Source organism: Vulpes lagopus, chromosome 7 (assembly GCF_018345385.1).
Source record: "Vulpes lagopus strain Blue_001 chromosome 7, ASM1834538v1, whole genome shotgun sequence".
Classification (NCBI taxonomy): Eukaryota; Metazoa; Chordata; class Mammalia; order Carnivora; family Canidae; genus Vulpes; species Vulpes lagopus.
The window spans coordinates 82,428,937-82,454,751 of NC_054830.1; the positions used below are offsets into that span (position 1 = coordinate 82,428,937).

At 46.5% G+C, this 25,815-nt stretch overlaps 2 protein-coding genes across 3 annotated transcripts; one reads left to right on the forward strand and one right to left on the reverse strand.

Moving 5' to 3' along the window:
• The first annotated feature begins 15 nt into the window (after nt 1–15).
• On the forward strand, nt 16–25,590 carry BAG1 (BAG cochaperone 1). 2 transcript variants are annotated; one of them, XM_041761451.1, is made up of 8 exons: nt 16–198; nt 1,465–1,593; nt 4,447–4,529; nt 6,485–6,598; nt 9,968–10,075; nt 11,085–11,147; nt 11,650–11,740; nt 25,530–25,590. In XM_041761451.1, exons 1-7 carry the CDS (start codon nt 162–164, stop codon nt 11,737–11,739), a joined length of 624 nt encoding a protein of 207 aa, XP_041617385.1. In that variant the 5' UTR covers nt 16–161; the 3' UTR covers nt 11,740; nt 25,530–25,590. The 2 variants fall into 2 exon arrangements, with proteins under 2 accessions (XP_041617385.1, XP_041617386.1); XM_041761452.1 differs by lacking the exons at nt 6,485–6,598; nt 25,530–25,590 and having other exon boundaries at nt 11,650–13,865.
• On the reverse strand, nt 17,072–24,977 carry SPINK4 (serine peptidase inhibitor Kazal type 4). The gene is made up of 4 exons (XM_041761453.1): nt 24,833–24,977; nt 20,157–20,197; nt 18,664–18,776; nt 17,072–17,212 (listed from the first exon to the last, which is right to left on the reverse strand). The coding sequence occupies exons 1-4, from the start codon at nt 24,891–24,893 to the stop codon at nt 17,140–17,142; spliced, it is 288 nt and encodes a 95-aa protein (XP_041617387.1). The 5' UTR covers nt 24,894–24,977; the 3' UTR covers nt 17,072–17,139.
• Nucleotides 25,591–25,815: the final 225 nt, after the last annotated feature.

Genomic DNA, 25,815 nt, shown 5'->3' on the forward strand with positions numbered 1-25,815 from the left:
GGGGCGCCGCCGCCGGCGCTCGCAGGTCGCGGGTGAAGAAAGTGCGGCCTCGCTCGGCCCGGAGCGAAGACGTGGCCCGGAGCGAAGAGGTGACCCGAAGTGAAGAAGTGGCCCAAAGTGAAGAGGTGACCCAGGGCCAGGAGGTGGCCCAGAGCGAGGAAATGGCGGCAGCCGGGCTCAGCGTGACCGTCACCCACAGTGAGCTCGGACGGCCGGGTGGGCACGGGACGGACTGCCAAAGTCTGGCGGCGGCCCTGGGGTTGGCCACGTGTCCTCCGGAAGCGTGTGTTCCTGTGTTGGTCCTGGCGTCCGGAAGCGCGGGGTCTTGTGTGTGTTTGGCGCCGTTGTCCGTGCTTGTCGCCGTTGTATGTGTTAGTGTGTGCCTGCGCCGTTTTTGTGAGTCTTGACATCAGGGTTGTGTTTGGCCGTGTCGTGTATGACTGCAGGCGGTGTGTCTGGACACCTATGTGTATGCTGGGTCTAAACTCGACTGTTGTTTGAGTGGCCTGTGGCTCCAAGCATACGCTCTGGGCCCCCTTTGGGTCTGTCAACTGTTGGAGTTGACATTGATCTAAACGAAGTCACTTCACTCCAGAACTCCTCAGGACCAGGGGAGACCCCAGGGCCTCAGAATCTGAAGACCAGTATTCTAGATCCTTCAGTGTTGAGTGACCTTAGGATGTCTCCTTTATTAACTTATGGTTTCTTCCCTGTGAAGTTGGTAGCACCTGCTCCACTAACTTCATGTGGCTCTTGTGCAGGCTTAAGGCTTGGCATATGCACGGGGCATGGGCTATTTTCTTACTGTCCATATACCTGGAAAATAATTGAGCTAATAAGTTTTCTTCTGTTTGAGTTTACTCATTCGTTATCTATTCACTGAGCACCAACTGTGTAGGTGCCCAGGTGTGCCCACTGGGACAGACTTGTAGGAAAAATAATCCCTTACTCCTGACGGCGAAGGAGATAAGAACATTACAGTACAGAGTAGAGGGCAGTTAGGCCACAGGAAGCAGATGACTTGTGATGAAAAGCATGGCCTTGGGAATCAGATAGATCTGAAGTCAAGTTCAGACTCCTCAGTTGGGTCTCCATAGGCAGGTCTTAACTGGACTGAACTTAGTTTGCTTATCTGTGAAATGGGGATTAATATAGGCAGTACCTACTTGATGGGGTTGTTCTGATGATTAAATTAGATGATGTTTGAAATGAGTTGTCAGTCCTTTATGCGCGTTAAGTGCTTAAAATGCTACCTGATAATCACTAAATTGTTACTATTACAGAGGAAACAAAAATCCTTGAGCAGGTCACCAAAGCTGGGCAAATGGCAGGGGAGAGGCTGTTTGGAGTAGGTGGCAAATGAACTGGGCCTTGAAGGCTGGATAAATAAATATAATAAAGTGTCAGCCTGTATTGGTTTATGTGAAAGAATTTTCTTCATCAAACACTCTTCTCTTTCCCCAGGCAATGAGAAGCACGATCTTCATGTTACCCCACAACAGGGCTGTAGTGAGCCAATTGTCCAAGACCTGGCCCAGGTTGTTGAAGAGGCCACAGGGGTCCCACTGCCTTTTCAGAAACTTATATTTAAGGGTAGGCATTTCTCTTCTAGCTTTGAATCCTTATGGCTAAAGGGCCTATTTAAAACTGCTTAACCGGGATCCCTGGGTGGCGCAGTGGTTTGGCGCCTGCCTTTGGCCCAGGGCGCGATCCTGGAGACCCGGGATCGAATCCCACATCGGGCTCCCGGTGCATGGAGCCTGCTTCTCCCTCCGCCTGTGTCTCTGCCTCTCTCTCTCTCTCTCTGTGACTATCATAAATAAATAAATTAAAAATTAAAAAAAAAAAAAAACTGAGATTTCCAATCTCTTAAAAAAAAAAAAAAACAAAAAAAACTGCTTAACCTCACCTAATAGTAACTCTTAGTTTTTAAACTGGGATAATTCTTTTTTTTTTCAATAAATTTATTTTTTATTGGTGTTCAATTTGCTAACATACAGAATAACACCCAGTGCTCATCCCATCAAGTGCCCACCTCAGTGCCCGCCACCCAGTCACCCCCACCTCCCCGCCCTCCTCCCCTTCTACCACCCCTAGTTCGTTTCCCAGAGTTAGGAGTCTTTCATGTTCTGTCTCCCTTTCTGATATTTCCCACTTATTTTTTCTCCTTTCCCCTTTATTCCCTTTCACTATTTTTTACATTCCCCAAATGAATGAGACCATATAATGTTTGTCCTTCTCCGATTGACTTATTTCACTCAGCATAATACCCTCCAGTTCCGTCCACGTTGAAGCAAATGGTGGGTATTTGTCGTTTCTAATGGCTGAGTAATATTCCATTGTATACATAAACCACATCTTCTTTATCCATTTATCTTTCGATGGACACCGAGGCTCCTTCCACAGTTTGGCTATTGTAGACATTGCTGCTATAAACATCGGGGTGCAGGTGTCCTGGCGTTTCATTGCAATAATTCTTTTTTTTTTTTTAAGATTTTATTTATTCATGAGAGACACAGAGAGAGAGAGAGGCAGAGACACAGGCAGAGGGAGAAGCAGGCTCCAAGCAGGGAGCCCGATGGGGGACTCAATCCCAGGTCTCCAGGTTCACGCCCTGAGCTGAAGCCGGCGCTAAACCGCTGAGCCACCCAGGGATCCCCCTAAACTGGGATGATTCTTATTTGCTTGTTTATTCATCTGTTCCTTCAACACATTTTATGTATTTACTTATTAAAAAAATTTTTTTTAAAGATTTTATTTATTTATTTATGAGAGACACACACACAGAGAGAGGCAAAGACAGGCAGAAGGAGAAGCAAGCCCCTCGCAGGGAGCTGGATGTGGGACTCGATCCTGGGACTCCAGGATCATGCCCTGAGCTGAAGGCAGGTGCCAAACCGCTGAGCCACCCAGGGATCCCCTTCAACACATTTTATTGAGGATCTTCTATATAATGACACCTTCAAACATTTTGATAGGTATTAGAGTTGAAGTCCCATGAGGATGGCAGAAATCTTACCATTTTTCTGAAAGCACATGGGTAATCCCCCCTGGCTAAGTTAGACCCTCTTCCCAACATATGTGCATATGGCACTCTCTACCACTTCTGTATGACTTGTATTGAAATTACTATTAAGTGTTTTCATAGTCGCTGAGCATCTCATTTCTCTGTTAGAATAACTAACTCCTTGAGGGAAAATATTGCTGTGTCCAATGCTCAGCACAGTGCTGAACAAACTTACCAGGGATCTGGATGTGGTAGGCCCAGTAGATGTTGCTGATTTCTACCAGGACCCACCTCCCTTCTATCCCCATTCTTTCTTCCCATTCCCAAGGGAACTTATTATTGTGTATCTCATAGGGCCACATTTATCCCATTTGGTGCCCGTCATAATGAATTTAGCAATGGGAAGCATTTTTATTTATACTTTATAGTGTAACTTCTTGTTTTTTTTTGTTTTCTTGTTTTTTTTTTTTTTAATTTATTTGAGGGACATCTGTGTGGCTCAGTGGTTGGGCATCTGCCTTCAGCCCAGGGCATGATCCCAGAGTTCCAGGATTTGAGTCCTGCATCGGGCTCCCTGCGAGGAGCCTGCTTTTCCCTCTGCCTATGTCTCTGCCTTTTCTCTGTGTCTCTCACGAATAAATAAATAAAATCTTAAAAAAAAAATTGAGAGAGAGAGCAGGAACAGGGGGAGGGGCAGAGGGAGAAGCAGACTTCCCCGCTGGGCAGGAAGCCCAATGCGGGGCTCAATCCTGGAACCCCAGGATCATGACCTGAGCTGAAGGCAGATGCTTAACCAACTGGGCCACCCAGGCACCCCATCCTTGTGTTTTCTTTTTAAAAACATTCTATTATGGAATTATAAAAGGCAATAGAAATCCATGTTTCAAAATAAAGGAAAGCACAAAGAAGAAAATGTTCTCCCAGATAAAACCCCTCATTACATTTCAGCATATTTCTATCCATTTGTACAGGCATCCTGAAGTATAGGTTTTTATTTGTGTGTGTGTGTGTGTGTTTAGTTGACAAAACAGATTAGTTGATTTTACAGTTTTTATTACCTTTTTCTTATAAAACTGAGCCATCATTTATTGTGGCATTGCAGTTTCCCGAAAAAAATTAGCTTTAATGCCTACCAAGTCTTCCGTTGTAGTGATATATAGCCCCCTGTTTCTAAATGTTTGTCTCTTTCTAGTTTCTCACTGTTAATGATTAAGGTTGCATTGAAGATTATTTTATAACACTATGTAGGCATATGTCCAGTTATTTGTTTAGAATAAAATCTGAAGTGAAATTCCTGGACCAAGGCACCTTCGGGAAAGATTACACCAATTTATCCCCTTCTCATTAGTGAACACACTTGTCTATTTCCTGTAACCTTGCTGAAGTCTGTTTTCAGTGTTGTATAATTTATTACCATTTGGCATAACTTTTCTTTTCAGGAAAATCTCTGAAGGAAATGGAGAAGCCATTGTCAGCCCTTGGAATACAAAATGGTTGTCGAGTCATGTTAATTGGGAAGAAGGTAAATTGCTTTCTCTATCAGAATACTCCAGAATCAAAGAATTAAGGTCTTTTATACATATTCCTATTTGGAAGGCCAAATTGGGGACCCAGAATCTGCATTAGTGAAATAGCTATCTCAAAACAGTTGTAGTTCTCTTTATTTGATGGGGTTACAGGTTTGTTATTCTCATGGTTTCTGGCTCCTGTTGACTATGGCTTTTGCTCTGGGAATTATGAATAGTTATGCTGCTTCAATAACGTAGCTCTTGTGTTGGTAGTGGATCTCAATCTGTCAAAATGTGCCTGAGTGAGGCCTTACTCACTTGGAGGGGATTTGCAAGAGAAACTTTTATTAAAATAAGCCTATAGATTTTTAAAGATTTTATTTATTTATTCATGAGAGGCACAGAGAGAGAGACAGAGACCCAGGCAGAGAGAGAAGCAGGCTCTCCGCAGGAAGCCTGATGCGGGACTCAATCCCCAGGCCCCAGGATCACGCCCTGAGCCAAAGGCAGACGCTCAACCACTGAGCGAGGTGTCCCTGAGCTTACAGATTTTTAAAATAAGTTCTCTGCAAATTTCATGAGTCTCTCTCCCTTTAAACACCTTTTCCACTAAAATCTTCCACAAGAGAAAGCCCTCTTTGGCTAGAAAGAAAGGTTCAGACTAAATTGAGGTAGGAAAAGAGCCAGTTGGTGAGGACAGTAGTCCCTGGGGTGATGAGAGAGGGCTCAGGCCAGCCGGGCATTGTGACGCAGTGGAATTGTTGGTCATAGGAAGTTTCCTTGTTTTGAGTGAGGTGGCTAATTCAGAGTGGAGAGAGGGCAGAGATTAGCAAAGTGGAGGCAAAGAATATCTAGTCCAGCCACAGAACAGTCAGGAGTCTGGCACTCAGGATTTGGCCACGAAGAAGAATGTGAACAATTTGGAACAAGCAGGAAACTTGCTGGCCCTGACTACCAATTGTTGAGATAAGAGAAGGGGAAATAGTCTAGATTTCTTGCTCAAGGGTCAGGGTGAATAGTTCTGGGTAATGGGCGAACTTAAGGGTTGAGTTTAAAGAAATAATAGGACCCTAATTAGAACTGCCCTGGGGTATGTGAGGCCAAGTCCAATTTCAAGTCTCTATCCAACTCTTTTGGGCTATGTGACCTTAGGTTACTTTACATTAAACCTCAGTTTCATCTAAAACACTGCCTTCTGGGCAGCCCAGGTGGCTCAGCGGTTTAGCGCCGCCTTCAGCCCAGGGCGTGATCCTGGAGACCCAGGATCGAGTCCCACATCAGGCTCCCTGCATGGAGCCTGCGTCTCCCTCTGCCTGTGTCTCTGCCTTCCTCTCTCTCTCTCTCTCTCTCTCTCTCTCTCTGTCTCTCATGAATGAATAAATACAATCTTAAAAATAAATAAATAAAATAAGATAAAACCCTGCCTTCCTCCCTGGGTTGTGGTAAGGCTTAAAACAATAGTACAGACAAAGGTTTAGCATAGTAGAGGGACTGCTCAACAAAAGTAATCATCCTTGTCCTCGTCCTCATTAAATGGGAGCGCTCAGTTGGTGGGTAGCACTTAGGAATTCAGTCAAGGGAATGGCAGAATTGCACCTGTCTCACCAGGTGGACTCCTCACGGGTGTCCACTGTCCTTTGTTCCCCTTGGAGGCTTCAGTCTGGAGTCAGCTGCTGATCAGCCCCAGGCTCGGGTTGAATCTGACACTTGACTTGGCTCCATTCTCTCAACCCAAGCTGTCTGGGTCCCTGCAGAATGTTTACTTAGTATTTCTCTCTCTAGTCTAGCGTCTTTGTGGGTAGAAAACATTCATGGGTAACCCTCTAGCTTTCCAAGAAGCAGCAGAATCAAAGCTATTTTTTTCCAGGTGAGTGGTTTTAGCCCAATTGTCATTAGGTTTTTTTTCTTCCCAGTCAGAAGCTACTATTTTTGGTGATTATTGACTTCATTTTATTCTTAAACATTTTAGAACAGTCCAGAGGAAGAGATTGAACTAAAGAAACTGAAAGATTTGGAGAAGTCTGTGGAGAAGATAGCTGACCAACTGGAAGGGTTGAACAAAGAGCTTACTGGAATCCAACAGGTCACTCTTTTTGGGGAGATACAAATGTGTGGTTAGGGCAGGCTCTCTAGTCTGGATTCCCTGGGTCCAGATCCTGGCTTTATCCTCTATCACTGTGGAAAGTTTCCTTGTCTCAAGTTCCCTATCTATAAAAGGGGAAAATGATGGTACCTCTCCTTAGGATTGGTGTGAGGATTAAATGATGCAGTTTGAGAGGTACCTGGCTGACTCAGTTGGTAGAGCATACAACTCTTGATCTCAGGGTTGTGGGTTCAAGCCCCACATTGGGCACAGAGCTTGCTTTAAAAAATTTTTTTTTTAAATGATGTAGTTTGAGTCTGACACATACTAAGTGCTTTTATAAGTGTTATTGTGTGTATTTTTTTTTAAAGATTTTATTTATTTATTCATGAGAGACGCAGAGAGAGAGAGAGGCAGAGACACAGGCAGAGGGAGAAGCAGGCTCCATGCAGGGAGCCTGATGTGGGACTCAATCCCGGGTCTCCAGGATCACGCCCGGGGCTGAAGGCAGCACTAAACCGCTGAGCCACCCGGGCAGCCCTTATAAGTGTGATTGTCATTGCTATTTTCAAACCACAGCCTGCATCCATTTGTGCTCTTAGGAGAGTACCTGCCATGCCAGGGTCTTGTATTGTCTGTAATGGAACAGGTAGCTTCTCCTAGTCCCAGCTGTTATGTGTTTAGCAAGACAGAGAACATTGTTGATCCATGAAAGGCCCAAGTTGAGCTTGATCTTAGCTGAGGCAGGGGTCATTCTGTTCAGTTCCTTGTATAAGAGAAGGGATACTAAAATTAGGCCCAAACCACGTATTTCTTTTTGTTCCCTCTAATTTTATAATTAATAGATGTATGTTTCTGTTTTAGTTACAAAAGTAATACATGCCCATCGTATAACTTTTAGGTAAACATATGGGCACTAATACCTATAAAGCCCTGACTCAGAAGATAACCAATACTAAAGACTAAAATATATTTTTGCATTTAAAAAAATTGATATAGGGCAGCCCGGGTGGCTCAGCGGTTTAGCGCCGCCTCCAGCCCAGGGTGTGATCCTGGAGACCCAGGATCGCGTCCCACGTCAAGCTTCCTGCGTGGAGCCTCTTTCTCCTTCTGCCTGTGTCTCTGCTTCTCTCTCTCTCTGTGTGTCTCTCATGAATAAATAAAATCTTTTTAAAAATTTAAAAAATAAAAAATAAAAAAATTGATATAGTATTATGGACACTCTGTAAATTGTTCTTTTATTTGATTAAAAGAATTAAACATTTTCTTATGTCATTAAAAATGTTCATACTTGGGACAGCCCGGGTGGCTCAGCTGTTTAGTGCCACCTTCAGCCCAGGGCCTGATCCTGGGGACCCGGGATTGAGTCCCACATAGGGCTCCCTGCATGGAGCCTGCTTCTCCCTCTGCCTGTATCTCTGCCTTTCTCTCTGTCTCTCTCATGAACAAATAAATAAAATCTTAAAAAAAAAAAAATGTTCATACTTGGGGCACCTGGGTGGCTCAGTTGGTTAAGCATTTGCCTTTGGCTCAGATCATGATCCCAGAGTCCTGGGATCATCAAGCCCTGTATTGACTTTGTGCTCAGCAGGGAGTCTACTTCTCTCTCTGTCCCTCCTCCTGCTCATGCTCTCCTGCTCTCTCTTTCTCTTTTAAATAAATAAAATCTTAAATGATCATACTTATCAAACCTTGCATAGCATTGTAACACATATGAACATATCATGGTTTACCTAACAATTCTTTATTGTTCATCACCTAATGTTATTTTACCATTATGCATTAATGCTTTTCTGAACATCCTTGAATATAAATATTTTTTGACCATTTCCGATTATTTTTTGGGCATAGAATAAATTATTTGACTTGGAATTGCTGGCTAACGTTTAAAGCTTTTATTGCGGGGATCCCAGGGTGGCTCAGCAGTTTAGCGCCTGCCTTTGGCCCAGGGTGTGATCCTGGAGTCCCGGGATCGACTCCCACATCAGGCTCCCTGCATGGAGCCTGCTTCTCCCTCTGCCTGTGTCTCTGCCTCTCTCTCTCTCTGTATCTCTCCTGAATAAATAAATAAAATCTTAAAAAAAAAAAAAAAAAGCTTTTATTGCATGTGGTCAAATCTACATCTGATAAAATCTGCAGAGATCCTGGCTGTCTACCCATTGTCACCAGCTAACTGGTTACTAAGCCAAGCAATGTGACTACATAGCAAGATAATTTAATAAAAACAATGTAAATGTGGCTTTTTTTTTTTTAAGATTTTATTTATTTGAGAGAGAGAAGTGTGCGTGTACATGAGCAGGGGCAGGGGGCAGAGGGAAAAAGAGAATCCCCAGTGAGCAGGGAGTCTGATACAGGGCTCCATCCCAGGACTCTGAGATCATGACCGGAGCTGAAGGCAGACACCTAAGTGACTGAGCCACCCAGGCACCCCAATGTTGCTGTTTGTTAACATATGTCTGTGTCAGGAATTATGTTAAGAGTCTATATATATTTCTCTTTATCCTCATAGTATCATAATCTGGTGTGGGTATCATAATCTCCATTTTAAAAATGAGGATATTGGGCAGCCCCGATGGCTCAGCGGTTTAGTGGCCCCTTCAGCCCAGGGTGTGATCCTGGAGACCTGGGATCGAGTCCCACGTTGGGCTCCCTGCATGGAGCCTGCTTCTCCCCCTGCCTGTGTCTCTGCCTCTGTGTGTGTGTGTGTCTCTCATAAATAAATAAAATCTTTAAAAAAAAATAAAAAATAAAAATAAATAAAAATGAGGACATTAAGGCTCAGAGAGGTTGAGTGACTTGTACAAGATCACAAGCCAGTAAATGACAGAATTCAAGCCTGGGCCTATCAGACTCTACACCTTGTATTTTGTTTTGTTTTTTGGCTTAAAGATTTTATCTATTTATTTGACAGAAAAAGAGAGCACAAGCAGGGGAATTGACAGGCAGAGGGAGAAGCAGGCTACCCACTCAGCAGAGAGCCTGAGGCAGGGCTCGATCCCAGGATCCCTGGATCATGACCTGAGTTGAAGGCAGATGCTTAATGGACTGAGCCACCCGGGCACCCCTACACCTTATGTTCTTAACATCTGCTTCTATGTGGGTATACACTGGTGACTGAAGGCTTCATCGGAGCCAGGGCTCAGGAGGCATTAGCAGCCCCAGTGGGCCGTGTGAGATAGTGGCCTGCAACCTATTACAGTGCATTGGGTGGCTCTGTTTTTTCCAAGAAATGAAGTTCTGGGTTTGAGGTCTGGACTAGCCTACTGGGGGGAATGTGGGCTCAGTGTGTGGCTACTTCATCAGTGCCTTGGCATGAAGTTTTCTGTCAGCCTCAAGGAACCCTTGCAAGAATGCATTATTCCTGTACAGGGTTTTCTGGCCAAGGATTTGCAAGCTGAAGCTCTCTGCAAACTTGATAGGAGAGTAAAAGCCACAATCGAGCAATTTATGAAGATCTTGGAAGAGATTGACACACTGGTAAGTAAATATTCAGCTGAGAAGAACTAGTTTCCTTTGACTCTTTTTTTTTTTTTTTTAAGATTTTATTTATTTATTCATGAGAGACACAGAGAGAGAGAGAGAGAGGCAGAGACACAGGCAGAGGGAGAAGCAGGCTCCATGCAGGGAACCCGATGCGGGACCCGATCCCGGGTCTCCACAATCACACCCTGGGCCAAAGGCAGCGCTAAGCCGCTGAGCCACCTGGGCTGCCCTCCTTTGGCTCTTTTTCAGTGATTTTCACTCTTTTAGTAAAGCACTCTTACTGTCTGAGGATATTGAGCACCTGCTGTGTGCGAGACACTGCTCAGTCCTTGGTAGATACACAGAAAGACAAGATAGTTCCTGATTTTTAAGCAGTCACATCCACCAACGTAGGGCTTTTGTCATTTTTATATTTCCTAAAAGCATCTAATCCTCACAAATTTGGGACCCAAATGGACTGTGATTTTATGGCCAGAGAAACAGAGGGCTTCATGATACTCATATGACTGGTGATTCCATTGGGTTAATTATCTGTAAAGAATTCAGCCAGACTCAGTCTCTTGTGAGACTATTGGGAATCATCAACTCCATGATCCCTTTTACAGAAAGATGGTAATGATATTTCCAGCTAGATGCCTCATTTTTGAGGGTGAATTACTCTGCATAGGATTCTCGGGGAGTGAGGGAGGTTGTAAAGAAGAAGCACAGTGAGCTCATGGCATGGCCAGGACATAGTATCTGTACATAGAAAGGAGAGAAAGGACAAAGTCCATGGTACAGATCAGTTTCCATGGCCCAGACACTGAGAGCAAAGGGAGCTTTTATAGGGGTGAGAGCCATGGGAAGGGCCATGTGGAATACAGATCAAGGGAGGAAATCATTCCTGAAAATGCAAGTCTCGTTCATATTGGTGACTTATGATGCATTTGGTGTACTGTGGGTATTTCATCATGTTGTTATGTCATTCTTACTGAGATTATTTATGTCTCAATTTATTCCACAGATTCTGCCAGAAAATTTCAAAGACAGTAGACTGAAAAGGAAGGGTTTGGTGAAAAGGGTTCAGGTGAGCTGTGTGGTCAAGCATTTAAAGTTTAATGTGTGTGTTTATCTGTTCAGAGTAGGGTAGGGCAAAAGTGTGATGTGTGGTATGGACATTTTTTGGTTGTTATTTCATGAGCCCAGAATCTAAGAGAAGAGCTCCTTTCATGTCCCTGTAATTGTATTTGAATTTAAATTAATTGGGGAGGAAGATTGTTGGAGAGCAGTTATAGCTGCCGTAGGACACAATTTCAGGAGGCACTATTCATGTTCCCTGAAATTGTGCAGTACAGTGGCAAGGCTTCCTGTCCTCACCACCCTCTGGAGGATTGTTGTCAGAAACCCTGCTCCTACACTGGCCTCTGCCTCCCTCCCCTTACCTGGGAGCCCAGGCTGGCTCCATTCCTCTATAGCCTGTTTTAAGTCATTCACCCAGGGGTTCCCCTTAATGGCTGAGCAAGAGCCTTGTATGGGCAAGGAATGGCTAGTCCTGGATGGTCCCTCACTGCCCTGCATTCATGTTTTAGGCATTCCTGGCTGAGTGTGACACGGTGGAGCAGAACATCTGCCAGGAGACAGAGCGGCTGCAGTCCACAAACTTGGCTCTGGCTGAGTGAGGTGAGGCGGAAAGAGGCTGGGCCGCCCTGAAGAACAGCTCCACCAGCTCTGCCCTCTCTGGGACAGAAGTGACCTGATTTCACCAGGGCCGCCGGGGACAATTGGCCACTTGCCAGTTTTCCTGAACCTACCCCTGTTCTCGATGAACAAGTGTTGTCTGCAGTCCTAAGTAGAGCCCCTGTCTGTTTTCTCATTGTTTCTCTGTGTGGCTGCGCTGTCCAGCAGCCTACCTTGTCTGGAGAGGGCCTCCCCTGCCAAGTCTTCCCAGCTCTTTCGACCTTTGGGTACTTCCCTTGGGTTGGCAGAACCTCTCATTTGTGTTGGAGTAATTCTGGGTTTATAGCCCCCCAGTCCTCAGATTCATGAGGCCTTTTTGCCCTTGTGATTCTATAGCCGTTAGATGTAACCCAGAATCACCAGGAAGTAACATCTAGTCAGGAATGGTGGGAGTGGTTCAGAACAGGTGTTTGGCACATGGAGTAGTCCAAATAATCCTTGATTTGTAACTGAATTCTGGAACAGATGTCTGGGTTGTTGGTTCACAGACCTCACCACCCAGCCACAGGCCATGAGATCTCAGAGGCCCATTCCTGGGGTGGGGCTTGTATTGATGCATGGACTTCCTTGTACTCAGTAAATCTTTAGAAGGTTAGAACCTGGTGTTGACTGAATCTCTGCTTAAAACCAGGTCACAAATATGGCTTAAGGGGACAGGGAGAAGAACCATGGTGAACCAGGTGGTGAAGGCAACGATAAACTTCTAAGCTGTTCCTCAAAGATATTTCTGTTGATCATACCCCTTCTGAGGTCAATGTTTCCTTCAGGGCTGTTCCTTTTAGTTTTGTGGCCTATCCCTCCTCCCCCACTGTTATTTCTTTTTAAAAGCAGTTTATCTACATGTCAGCAAGAAAAGAATGCTTAACTTTTTTTGGATGAAATGTGAGATGCAAAAGCCTCCTGTTTTAGCTGTAATTTGTTAAAATCAGGAGTGGCCCTGTATGACTCAACTGGGTCAGCTGCTGTCACCCCATTTTTTTCACACAGTGCCCAGGAACCAGGCTTCCAACAGGCCACTCTCAGGCCAACCTTATTTGGCAGAGAGAGTCATTGAAGCTCCAGGGATGTAGGACTGCACGGATGGGACCTAGGACAGGGGTGGACAAGTGGATGAGACTCAGCCCAGCCCAGCCCACTTCCCACTTTAATCAGCAGTTCAGTGTTAATCTAATAGTTCTTATATGGTAACTGTGCCTGTTGTGCCAACACATGTAATGAGAATGTGTGCCAGGTACTGTTCTGAGTTCTTCAGGTGTCTTAGTCATTTATCCTCATTCTGGGAGGTAGACAGATACCGTCCCCATGTTAACGCTGAGGAAGCAGAGAGCTTGGGTAATTTTTCAAGGTCATAATTGGCAAAGCCAGGATATAAAGCTAGATGGTTTGATTGAGAACCCACACCATTAATCTCCACTATACTGCCTCGCAACAGCATGGGCTCGCTTGCTCACTCTCATCTCTTCTTTTCTCTCTCCCTCGTTAGTGGCCACTTCCTCTCTGGCCTTCTGCAGAGCAGTGTCTCTACCGAGCAACCAGAGGTGTCATAAAGTGCAGATCTCGGCATGTCAGTCCTCTTAAGATAAAAGTCCCTACCCTAAGCACTCTCCCTTTCATCCCAGACCACTGTCCTATTTGCTGTCTGCTGTTAGGCACTCTGGTCTTCCATATGCTCTGTGCCTTATCCTGCCTGGGGGTTTTGCATATGCTGTTCCTCTGTTTGGACAGCTCCTCACCATCCTTCCCCAACCCGCACCCCACCCCTTTCCTGGGTAATTCCTGTTCATCCCTTGAACTTAACTCAAATGTCTCTTCCATGGTGAAACCTCATCTGCTATCAGAGAACCTATCAAACCCCCAGGTGATACCCTTTCACAATTTGCCATAACTTTTTTTTATGATAAATAGCATGATAAACCATGACTTATTTGTGGGATTGTTTGATTAATATTTACCTGTAACCCTAGACTCTAAATTTCTTGGGTTAAGGGGCATCTTTGTCTTGTTAACAGCATATTTCAAGCACATTGCCTATTTATAATAGGTGCTCAATAAATATTTGGAGAATGAATGAATGTTGAATGCACACATCCACAGTGAAATACACACAGCTACCCTTCATCAGTACTGGAATTTACAGCATCAACAGCCATTGTTTGATTTAAGGATGAAGAGAGGCCCTAGGGCATGGGCTATTGGGCATATGTGTGGGGTAGTTACTAGGGCCTGTGCACAAGTCCCACCCACACTGATCTGTACATCCACAGGGTATCTCTGCCTGTGAACAGGGAAAGAACACTCCTTGTTGCCCACTCTCCCGGGATATGGTCAGTCCTACTACAAGGGGAACCAGTGGGGCTCTGTGATCCTATAAACATCCTTCAGCCTCACAGCTGAAAGAATTCTCCCACGCATTGTCTGTTTAAACAATTTCTACTTCTCCTTTAACAGGGTAAAGGTTACCTTCTCTGAGGAGCCCTTCTTCCTCTGGTAGTCAGGACTCTTTTAGTTGAAAGTACCAGAAACTAAATTCCAAAGAGATTGTTGAAATAGAAAATTTATTTGGGTGCCTGGGTGGCTCAGGTGGTTAAGCATCCCACTCTTGGCTTCTGCTCAGATCCTGATCTTGATGTGAGATCGAGCCCCACATGGGGCTCTGGGCTCAGCAGGGAATCTGCTTGAGATTCTCTCTCCCTCTGCTCCCCCTGCCACCAGCTCATGTGCGCTCTCTCTAAAATAAATAAATCTTTTTTTTTTTAAGATTTAATTATTTATTCATGAGAGATGGAGAGAGTCAGAGAAATTAGGTAGAGGGAGAAGCAGACTCCTCAGAGGGAGCCCAATGTGGAACTCGATCCTGGATCCTGGGATCACACCCTGAGCCGAAGGCAGATGCTCAACCACTGAGCCATCCAGGCATCCAGAAAGAAAGAGAGAGAGAGAGAGAGAGAGAGAGAGAGAGAGAGAGAGAAAGAAAGAAAGAAAGAAAGAAAGAAAGAAAGAAAGAAGAAAGAAAAGGAAGAAAGGAAGGAAGGAAGGAAGGAAGGAAGGAAGGAAGGAAGGAAGGAAGGAAAGGAAAGGAAGGAAGGAAAGAAGGAAGGAAGGAAAGAAAAGGTGCCTAGGTGGCTCAGTCAGTTAAACATCTGCCTTTGGCTTGGATCATGATCTCAGGGTCCTGCGATCAAGCCCCACCTGCATCACATTGGGCTTCCTGCTCAGCAGGGAGTCTGTTTTTCCCTCTCCCTCTGCTGCTCCCTTGGGTTCTATTCTCTCCCTCCCTCACTCTCTCTTTCAAATAAAATCTTAAAAAAGAAAGAATGAAATAAATTTATTGGCAGGATGTCAAGTTATCCCATGTAGCTTTGGGGATGTTCAAGGGCAGTTGGGCTTCAGGAGTTCAAACACAACCTGGAATCACTCTCTGCATCTCTTTCTTTGCATGCTGGCATCATTCTCTTAATCCTGCTTCTTCCACAAAGTAGGAAACATGGCTGTCAGCAGTCCCCACTTCACACATTTTACAGCTTCACTACCAAAGAGGAACTACCTGTTTCCTTCCTTCTGATTCAAAAAATCCTGGAGAAGAATTTTTTGGCTGATAATAATGGCCAGGGCAGCAGGATCACATGCCATAGATAGGGCCTTTAGGAGCCTGCAGTTACATTTCCAGTGACAGGGCCAAGTTTTCACATCTGCAAAGTGAGGGATTAGGTCATTCTTTCAGTATGGTGCCTGGTGCCTGGCATATTGTGCAGGCGTAATCTTTGTGATTCCTCCTCATGTGCATGGAAGCCTGAGTGCAGAGGGTCACCAACAGAAAGCTTGGCCAAGAAGCTATGCCACCTGAGTATAAGAGGGGCTTCCCACTTAGGGCAGAGGCTTAGACATCACCAGTAGTCACTCCAATAATAAGTGAACTGATTTTCAGCTTAGCACATGGCCAATCATAACAGTTTTTTCCAGTCTCTCTGTGCTGGGCATGCAGACTACATTTTAGGCAACAGGAGAACAGGTATGTACATCTTACGGGAAGCATCATCAGAGGCAGTAGGGTGTCCTTCTTTACCTCTCTGTGGACTGGAATGTAGACTTGGCGGGAGTTATAGCAGCTGTCTTGTACATTGAAGGGAAAACTGATGATGGCAGAGTAACAGTACATAAGGAGCATGAAGTTAGCGTACTGCATAGGCCTCTGTGTGAGAGAAATTAACTGTATAAGCCACTGCTATTTTGACATTTGGGTTTCTCACAGCCAAATTTAACACTGCATCCTATGCAGCAGAGGGGCAAAAGTTTCTGTTACCAGTAGCAGTAAGTAGCAGGGCCCATAGATGACCTTTCAGTCCCTGCCACTTGCAAATCTGTTAACAGCAATTCAGGCCCACATCCCCATTTCAAGTGTCTGGGGAACACTGATTCTTGCCTTCTCTGCCCTGGCTTTGTAGTGTTTTCCCACAGCACATATCCTGCTCTGTCTGCCCTCCCTAAAGCAGGAATCAGTCCATGTGATACTGCTTCTACTGGCTAGAGGAAACAATGTCTACACTCTTTTCTGCCACCATTATCAAGTGGCTCCTGTTAGCTTTGGCCAAAAGAGGGTATATTTGACATGGACCAGTTAGGGGTTAGGGTAAGGTTAGGGTTAGGCTGGGGTCTCTGTGGTGGGATTTCTGGATGCTGTGTACTTTTGTAGGATATTGTATAGGTACACATGTGCCTGGGGTTGTGTCCAGTGCCAACATTAACAGAATGGATGGTGACCAAAAGAACAGAACAGGGTCCGGAAGTCATCCTGCTATGGGTGGCCAAGGTGCAGGGGGACACTCAAAAGTCTTGGGGTTACAGACCTACGTCAGTATTTTAACAAGTAATTCAGATATACTGTGCATACTACCTAAATAGCCACAGCAGTATCCACATTTGTGTAAAACTTGGGGTGCTGTTGCAGCCCAGGGGGAAGGTCATGAAGGGTATAGGACTTTCCCAAAGGCTGGGTGCAGCTCTCTGGCAATGGCAGATGGTACAGATGTCAGGTACAGATGTCACCTAGGTTCTTGACCTTAGTAACAAGCAGGCTGGGGCAGATATGCCCACTGGGGACGGAGGCTGACTTCTTGAAGAAGCAGAAGAGACCTGGGACCTCTAGGGAAATGTGATAGGATTGAGGAGCACTGGAGTGATGGAGAAGACATCAGATTTAGTATAGGGAAGTCAGGGCAAATGCCCACCACCACCAACCACTTCCCCAGAGTCCCCAAAGACACTGGCTCACTTGGCTGAGTTGGGCTGGATCTTTTATTCATGTCACATCCTCCACTCCCACAACTGTTCTCTAGCCCAAGGCTTCATGGCTTAAGAGGCTGCGATGAGGGTCCGCATTTGCCATCCTTCACGATCTGGATGTCGTGTTTGGTTTTCCTAGGATCACAGGAGGCAGATGTGAGGCCCATCTCATCAGGTACTGGAACAAACCCTTCAAGGGACCCTGCCTGGTCCAGTCTATCCAGACACCCTGCTGAGCCCTCCCCACTTCCCCCCACTCAGTGTAGGCATAGGGCAGGTCGGGGGGGTGGGTCCCTGGGCACATCGTTCTACAGCTTTTCCCTCTTGCACACCCTCCTGCAGGACATCTGGAATGTTGTCTGATGGCTGCTGAATCTGTCTCCAGCCCTGACTCTGTCTTGAACTCTAGCCACACCTCAACCAGGCTACCCCAAAGGCTCAGCCGTCCACAGACCTCATTGCCCTTCAGAAACCATCTAGATCCCCAGTGCCCCCCAGCTCAGTTAGGAAAGTCTTGCTGTTCTCCTGCCTCTCTGTCCAGAATGCTGTGGCTTCTGAAGACTGTCTTCTCTCCATGATCTCACTTAGCTGTGGCCCACTTCAAGGGTTTTTGTTTTTTTAAAAAGATTTGATTTATTTATTCATGAGAGACACAGAGAGAGAGGCGCAGAGATATAGGCAGAGAGAGAAGCAGGCTTGTCACAGGGAGCCCAGTGCAGGACTTGATCCCTGAACTGGGATCATACCCTGAGCTGAAGGCAGACGCTCAACTGCTGAGCCACCCAGGCGTCCCCTCAAGGGTTTTATGAACGAAGAAAGGAGATCAATTAGGTGATGAGACATACCAACATCTTGTTCTGGCCCTTTTCGCCTCTCAAGACTCATTTCCTGCCTCTCTCTATCCTCCTTTAAACTTTATACTCCAGCATATCCAATTTCTTATATTTTCTCAAATCCAAACTTTTCTTTCCCTTCCAGACCTTTCCAAACTCCTCTCACTACTTGGAATTACCTTTCCTTGGTCTTTCCTTTTCCAAGCTAGTTTCAACTTATTTTTCAGAGCTAAGCTGGAAAGTCTTCCCTGCCCTTGTCCTTGCCTTGCACTCACAGTATCCTGGGTGCACCCATCTGAGCCTTGAGCAATCTATGCTACAGTTGGCTGACCATTAGCTTGCCTTCCTCCTTAGACTACCATATGCCCTGGAAGGCAGGGATGCTGTTTGGCTTACGCCCTCTTATATCCCCAGTGCCCAGCATATAGTAGATGCTCAATAAATCATTGTTGGCTGGAGGAATAAATGAACAAGTGAAGTTACCTAGTCAGTCAGAGGCAGAATAAGGGGAAGAACCTGGGGTTTCTGCACCCCACCCCCCACTCCCTTACTAGCTGAGGCCTTATACTTGGAACCATGTGCCTTCTCTGAAATAGACTTGGGCTGATTCTGTTAGGGGCAATGTCAGACGACTCTTCTCAGGCCAAGGGTATAAATAAGAGGCAGATCAAGTTTTGCTCTCTTTACACTTGGAATGCACCAGAGATAAGGCCCCCCCAAGCAAGCTGAGGGGAAGGTGTAGGGTAGACTTACATCCGAGTCAAGCAGACCTGGCATTCATTGTCATATGTGATGCCATCAGTGCCACAGACCGGGTTGGATGTCTGGGCACAGACTGGAGACTCCCCCATGTGCTCACAGATGGGCTGTGAAAGAGAGGGAGGGGTGAAGGGCACGCAGTGATTCAGAGGCAGCAAGAAGGGACCCAGGGACTTTGCTTGGAATCAGGGGCTCCAGGGAAGAGCCAGATTCAAGAAGGCCCCAGTGTTGGTCCAACAGGCATGAAACTAACCATTCAGGGCATCTCAACATGTTTGCTTAGGTGTGTGTATAGTACTAGGCATATGGCTGTGGCTCTGTACACATATCTGCTGAACACAGGTCTGTGGGCATCCAAGTATATGTCTGTGTTTATGTCTATCGAAAGTTTATGCCCTCAAGCTCCTGGGGGTGGGTTCACACGCTCTTCAGAGGGTCTAACTAGAACTTCTCTTGCTGGTCTCTGTGAGGACTCCAGGAGACAGAACCACCCAGCATTCCCAGGGGGCCCCTCCATTGTGAGAGGTCCTCCACTCACCCTGGCCAACATGACCCTTTGGGCCCCTGGTGTGGGATGGCTGGAGAAATGGGACAGGGCTTGAGACTTAAATGAGGCTAGTCTGAGAGAGTTTCAGGGCAGGCCCCAGGTCAGGACTGGGATCGAAATGTGGGACAGGATGGGGTGAGAGAGGCAGTGTGGGGTGGTGGTCATGAGACCAAGAGCCTGACTTCTGTGCTCATGAGCTGTGTGAAGTTGTGAGAGCTATCTCCACTCTCAGAACCTCAGTTTCCTCCTCTGTAAACACTGTAAATGAATAATAGTATTCTTTTAATGTACGGTTAATTGAAACCATGTATCATCTGGCACAATAATAGGTTTGGGTCTGATGGGCTGACAGTGCAGATGTGGTAGCTGCTGGATGGGAAGGTGGCTTTGAGCCTCCTTGTTCACCTAGGTGAAGGTTGGGTTGAGGGTCTCAAGGAAGCCAGCCCCCTGCCTTGGGGATATCAGACCCAGGACCAAAGTGGAATCAGGTGTTCAGACTTGGTGTCTTTCCTTCAGAGTGAAGGGTTGGATGGACGATGGGGTGTGGTTGGGGGAGGCTGGACCACATCAGGGGGCCAGGGTACCTCTGGCCTGAACCCCATGGCCTGTCCATCTTCACTACACAAAGCAGAAAGTACACTCAGTCCTGCTCAGCCTGGGCAGGGGATCTTGCTGCTGGCAGGGATATTGGAAACCAGGTTGGGACAGATCTCTCAAGGTCCTGGAAACCAAGTTTGAGACCTTGGTGAAGGGGCTTGGCCAACTCAGTATGGAAGGCTTAACCTAGGGAGCATGCAGTCTCAGGAGGCTACACTAGCCACTTTGAAGCCATCAGAGCTATTTGAGTAGGAGCCTAAGACAAATGCTGGTTTCTTAGCATGGATGCAGAAGGAAGGCCAGGACAGCAGCCCAGGGCCAAAACTAGAAGCAGCTGCCTTACCATTCTTGGGGAAATGACCTTTACCGCAGACACTGGCACTTCTGAAAGGCAAAAATGGAAGAGTGAGGTGATGATGGCTCTAGGCAACTGGTCTGGGGTCTAAGGACTGCTTTAGAAAACCTGTTCCAGAAAAAAAAAAAAAAAAGGAAACCTGTTCCAGCTATCACCCAGTCTGGAATTCCTTAAGGAAATGTATTGAGTCACCAGGCGGGGAATCCCAGAAAGCTGTTGTGACCTTGGGTTGCTAGAACAGAGACAGAAGATCTAGAGTTAGGGAGGTGACAGTCCAGCCTGATTCCACTGGGATTGTTATGGCCCATATGATTATCAAAATAATTCAGTTATTGAATTCAGAATTCAATAATTCTCAAACATTGAGAATACATGATCTTAAATACTCTTCACAGCTCTCACTGTTCTGTACTGGAAAAGCAAGGGGGCGGTGGTGGATGCCACCATCTGCTACACACATCCCGCCCTCAGGTAGAACCAAGGTGCTCATTTCCTCAGCTGCCGGGAGTATTAGCCACTCACAGCAAGTCCTTTCCTAGAAACTACTCTTAGAGAACAGAATGCCTCACCCATGGTTGCATCCCCTACCCAGGAACAGGCCATATCCAATGACAAGTGGATATTGATACAATGACCAGAATCCTTCATCTCTATTAAACAGTTCTGAAAGGCCACGCCAGATCCAAAGCTCCCAGTAGGGTAATTGGAGGCTTCTATTGTACTGCATCACAACTTTCCCCATCTTTGTGTGTGTAGCCCATGAGCACCCCCCAAGACACCGCCTGCGAGTCTGAGTCTGAAAGAGGCTCAGAAGTTAAAGCCATACGGTTTGTTAAGGGCTGAGCTGGGATTGCACACAGATCTGTCACTCCCTAGCCTGGTTCTTTTCATATACACAGTTGTGCATTTCAGCTCTTCCAAGTCTAGGTGCCCCTGCTCACAGGATGTGAACAAACTGATGTGACTGGTGAATATGACAGGTGGATGAGGAACAGAGCCACATCTAATGCCACAGGTGGAAGGAAAAGTGTCGATGTAAATGGGAGAAGGGCAGGATGCTTCCCGAAGTCTCTTAAGGGCTATTCAAGGGGCCAAGGTCTTCTCAACCTCACAGGGCAGAGCCCATTCTTGCGAGGAGGCTGCGGGGAGGCAGGTTTGTGTTCCAGAATTTTCTCCGTGGCAACTGCTTCAATGAAGGAACTGTCTCCAGAAATAGTTCTCCCTCACTGGAGGTATGCCTTCTGCTGCAGTTTTAGCTTTTCCTGGGGTTGCTATTATAAGAGATTTCCAAGGTAGAGAGGGAGAAGGGAATTGAGATGAAGTGACCTCTGATAGGCTATCTAAGCTTGGCACTGAGGCATTAAGATGCAAACCCAACCTTGTCACTGCATGCTCAAAACCCATGATTATGAAGCTAGAAACGAGAAATTATCCAAATGTCCTTCAACAGAATGGGTAAACTATGGTATATGTACACTGGGATGCCCCTCAGCAATAAAACAAGCAAACAACTGATCTATCCAGCAACATGGCTGGATCTCAAAACACGCTGAGCAGAAGAAGCCAGACGCAAGGCTACATGCTATTATGAAAGGCACCGTAGGCCAAGGTCAAGGACAGCTTGGGGATAAATACAACTTTCTATGTGACATTCTAGAACAGGCCAAACTCATTTATGGTAGGAAAAAAAGCAGTGATTGCCTCAAGAGTGGGGAAATGGAAGGGACTGACCAGCATGAGGGAAATTTCTAGGGTATAGGAAACATTTTTTGTTCTTTGTTTTTTTAATTTTTATTTTAACTAGGCCCCACACCCAACATGGGGCTCAAACTCACAATCCTGAGATCAAGAGTTGCATGTTCTACTGACTGAGCCAGCCAGGCACCCCAGAAATGTTTTTTTATCTTGATAGAGGTTTGAGTTACAAGGGTACGTGCACTGTCAAAATTCATTGAGTATGACTCATTGAGTGATAAGATTTATTTATTTAGTGGTACATGACTGTTAGTGGATGAAAGAGCACTAAAAAGGGGCACCTGGGTGGCTCAGTGGTTGAGTGTTTGCCTTCAGCTCAGGTCATGATCCCAGGGTCCTGGGATCGAATTCTGTATCAGGCTCCCTGCAGGAGCCTGCTTCTCCCTCTGTTTATGTCTCTGCCTCTCTCTCTGTCTCTCATGAATAAATAAATAAATAATGTATTTTTTAAAAGACAAAAAGCACTAAAAAAATGTAAAGGCCTTCCGTGGCTCTTTGTGATAACTGAGCTACTTCATCCTACTAGGGCCCTGCATGAGCTCATAACAAACTTGCTCCTGGACTTACTTCCTAGTACATCTCCCCATGTTCCTATGCCTCTCAGCTCTTCCAGGACAGACTCTGCTTCAGCCTGTACTGTGTCTCTCTACCTGAAGTGTCCTTCTCCCCCTTCTACTGATTTTATCTTCATTTCAAGGCTTAGATGCTACTTCCCCATGAAGCCTTCCCTGATGTCCCCTAGGGTTTCCTGAGCAGACCCAGATTTAGGCTCCAGTTTTTGTCCATTTGGGCTGTTATAACAAAAATACTATAAACTGGGGATCTTATAAACATTTCTCACAGTTGTAGAAGCTGGGAAGTCTGAAGTCATGGCACTGACGGATTTGGCATCTGGTGAGGGCCCTCTTCCCAGTTCATAGCTCGTGCCTTCTCACTGTGTCTTCACATGGTAGAAGGAGCAAGGGTATTCTCTGGGGTCTCTTTCGTAAGGGCACTAATCGCATTCATGAGGGCTGTACCCTCATGACCTAGTCCTCTCCCAATACCATCACCTTGGGGATTAGGATTTCAACATGAATTTTGGGGACCACATCATAGCATCTTCTTTTATATCACCACATACTGTCCCACTCACTGGGTCACTCTTGCCTCCCTATGGACCTGAGTTCCTTGGGGTTCCTATATTTCTGCCCCCATGCAGCAATGCCCCCCACAGAGTGGGTGTTCAGGAACTGACCAACTAACGTGCATTGTTGGGAGGAGGAGTTCAGAAGCCTGTGGTATCAGAACTTGTTCCTGGAGGATGTGGGAACAGGTTGCATTTACTCTCAGGCTGCCCTTGACCCCTGTCCTCAGGCCAGGCAGGAATCTGTAACTGGCACAAGGACTCTTTACGATAGGCCTCTTCAGTGTTCCCAATAGGAAAACTGCTAAGGGAATGGATGCCAAGCTGGGAGTAAGCAGGCTATGCTGGGCCAGAGCCCCCAGACCCATTTTCTGTTGCCCTAGCCCCTAGGACTATGTCCTCAGGGAAATGAGAGTGGACCATAAGGTCAGTAGCTGTCCAGAGGAGGGTCCTAAGTAGTCTCCCTGCTTCGCCCTTTAGTCTGTTCTCAGCATAGCAACTGGAGTGATCCTTTTAACACAACTCTGCTCAAAATACTTCAGTGTCTCCCATTTCATTCAGAGGGAAAGCCAAGTTCTCATATTGGCCTTACATTACTCAGTATGGTTCCCAGTTGCCTCTATCATCTCTTCTCCCGTTGCTCTGCACCCTGCGTCTCATTCCTTTCCTGCCACACTGGTCTCCTTGCCATACCTCAAACACTCCAGCCGTCCTCCTACCTCAAGGCCTTTGTACTGTCCGTCCCCTCTGTCCAAAACCCTCTCCTCCCAGATATCCACACGGCTCACTCCCTTCCCCGCTTCAAGCATTGTTCTAGGAGAGAACCCCCTGATTTAGCACTGCAGCCCCCTCTTCACCCTGCCCAATATTTCTTCTTTAGCCTCTATAACCTTCTAACATTGTACCTATCCTATTGTCTATTCCCTTCCATCCTACTCCATTGGATTGAAGCTCCATCGAGGTAGTTCTCTTTATGTTTGCTCACTGATATCTTAAGGGCCCAGAACAATGCCTGATACACAGTAGATGTGAGACCACAGAGGTGATCCAGGCCCTAAGGAGGCCCTACTCCAGCATGTGTCCAGCCTGGGACAAAGGCTACCGTTCCTCACACAGCTGCTGTCCATCCCACAAGCATAGCCTGTCACAGCAGATAGGACCTCAGAGGACCAAGGCCAGGCTTCCTTAAGCACCTACTACCTTGCAGCCAGCAGATTTACCTGTCTCTCCTGAGACAGGCCTGCTCCCTGCTGCTTCCCAGATCTCTCACCAAGTAGTTGCTTAGAGTAGCAAGGTACTCTAGTGAGTAGCAAGGTACTCTTTTTTTTAAGATTTTCATTTATTTATTCATGATAGACACACACACACACACACACACACACACACACACACAGAGGCAGAGACACAGGCAGAGAGAGAAGCAGGCTCCATGCAGGGAGCCCAACATGGGACTCGATCCCGGGTCTCCAGGATTAGGCCCTGGGCTGAAGGTGGCGCTAAACCGCTGAGCCACCCGGGCTACCCAGCAAGGTACTCTTAGTGAGCTAGATGGACTTCCTATTCCATAGCTGGAAAAACAGATGCCCCAAGAGGAAAGGGGCTTTTGTAATTCTGGGCCAGAGTCAGGATTTGAACCCAGGTCCCACCACAATGGAGAGGTACAGAAAGAAGTTCTATGCGGAAAACCAAGCTGTCACAGGATGCACCAGACTCTGCCTCTGCCCCCACCACAAGCTTATCTACCAACACCAAGTCACAGAGAATCCAGGCTCTGTCCACTCACCTCTGTCCACAATGAGGAGGGTGGCCACGGCCAGGGCGACCACCCACAGGCGGACAGCCATGCTGATCCTGGGCTGATGTGGTCCGAGCTAGCAGGGGTCTGGGGCAGGGCAATAAATGAGGCCTGTTTATAAGGCTGATCCTCACTCTTATCTTATCTAGGGCCAGATGGAGAGGCCGGGAGTGGCATCAAGTTAATATCTGCACCATGGCCCCAGAGATGCTAAGCTTGTGGTGGCCTGGGGCTGTGCCCATGGGGCTGGTATATTTCCAGAGTGAGGAGAGGTTTGGACAACCTACAGATTCTGCCACCAATCTGAGGGCTGGAGCAAGAGGGAGAGGGAAATTGAAGTAGAAAAAGAGAAACCAAGTCAAAAAGACAGAAAGGAGAGACAGGCAGATCAGAAGGAAAGAGAAACAAAAAGAAAAGCAGCAACTGAAAGGGGGCGGAAGGCAGAGAAAGGGGCTGGAGCCATGGGCGACTTTGCAAGTGCCTTCACCAAACAACTTTGTGACTGTCAAAAAGACATTCTCCTTAACTAGGTGTCAGTTTACCCATGCACAACATAGAGATGGCAGTTCTGACTCTGTCTCCCTCCTGAGGCTGCTGTGAAGAGGACAGTGGGGACAGCGGATGAGAACACATTTTGCAGAGGATGAAGTGAGGTGTAAATATAAATAGAAATGGTTCTTTTCAGGATGCCTGGGTGGCTCAGTGGTTGAGCATCTGCCTTCGGCTCGGCGTGATCCCGGAGTTCAAGGATCGAGTCCCACATCGGGTTCCCTGCTCCTTGGGGAGCCTGCTTCTCTCTCTGCCTATGTCTCTGCCTCTCTCTGTGCGTCTCTCATGAATAAATAAGTAAATAAATAAATGGTTCTTTTCATGTCTTTTTTCCCCCTTACTATGAAAGGGCACAATTGATATGGGGAGGAGAAGGGGGGAAGGTAAAATAAAACATAACGGTGACTTCCACGCTCCTGGGT

What these genes read in the sequence shown, in the direction of transcription:
- BAG1 (XM_041761451.1), top strand. Translation starts at nt 162, where the DNA reads ATGGCGGCAGCCGGGCTCAGCGTGACCGTCACCCACA. An exon ending in TGGAAGAGATTGACACACTG is followed by an intron (nt 10,076 to 11,084) that starts GTAAGTAAATAT and finishes TTTATTCCACAG; the next exon opens with ATTCTGCCAGAAAATTTCAA. An exon ending in GTTTGGTGAAAAGGGTTCAG is followed by an intron (nt 11,148 to 11,649) that starts GTGAGCTGTGTG and finishes TTCATGTTTTAG; the next exon opens with GCATTCCTGGCTGAGTGTGA.
- SPINK4 (XM_041761453.1), bottom strand. Translation starts at nt 24,893, where the DNA reads ATGGCTGTCCGCCTGTGGGTGGTCGCCCTGGCCGTGGCCACCCTCCTC. An exon ending in CCTCCTCATTGTGGACAGAG is followed by an intron (nt 20,198 to 24,832) that starts GTGAGTGGACAG and finishes TTTGCCTTTCAG; the next exon opens with AAGTGCCAGTGTCTGCGGTA. An exon ending in CAGGTCTGCTTGACTCGGAT is followed by an intron (nt 17,213 to 18,663) that starts GTAAGTCTACCC and finishes CTGTGATCCTAG; the next exon opens with GAAAACCAAACACGACATCC.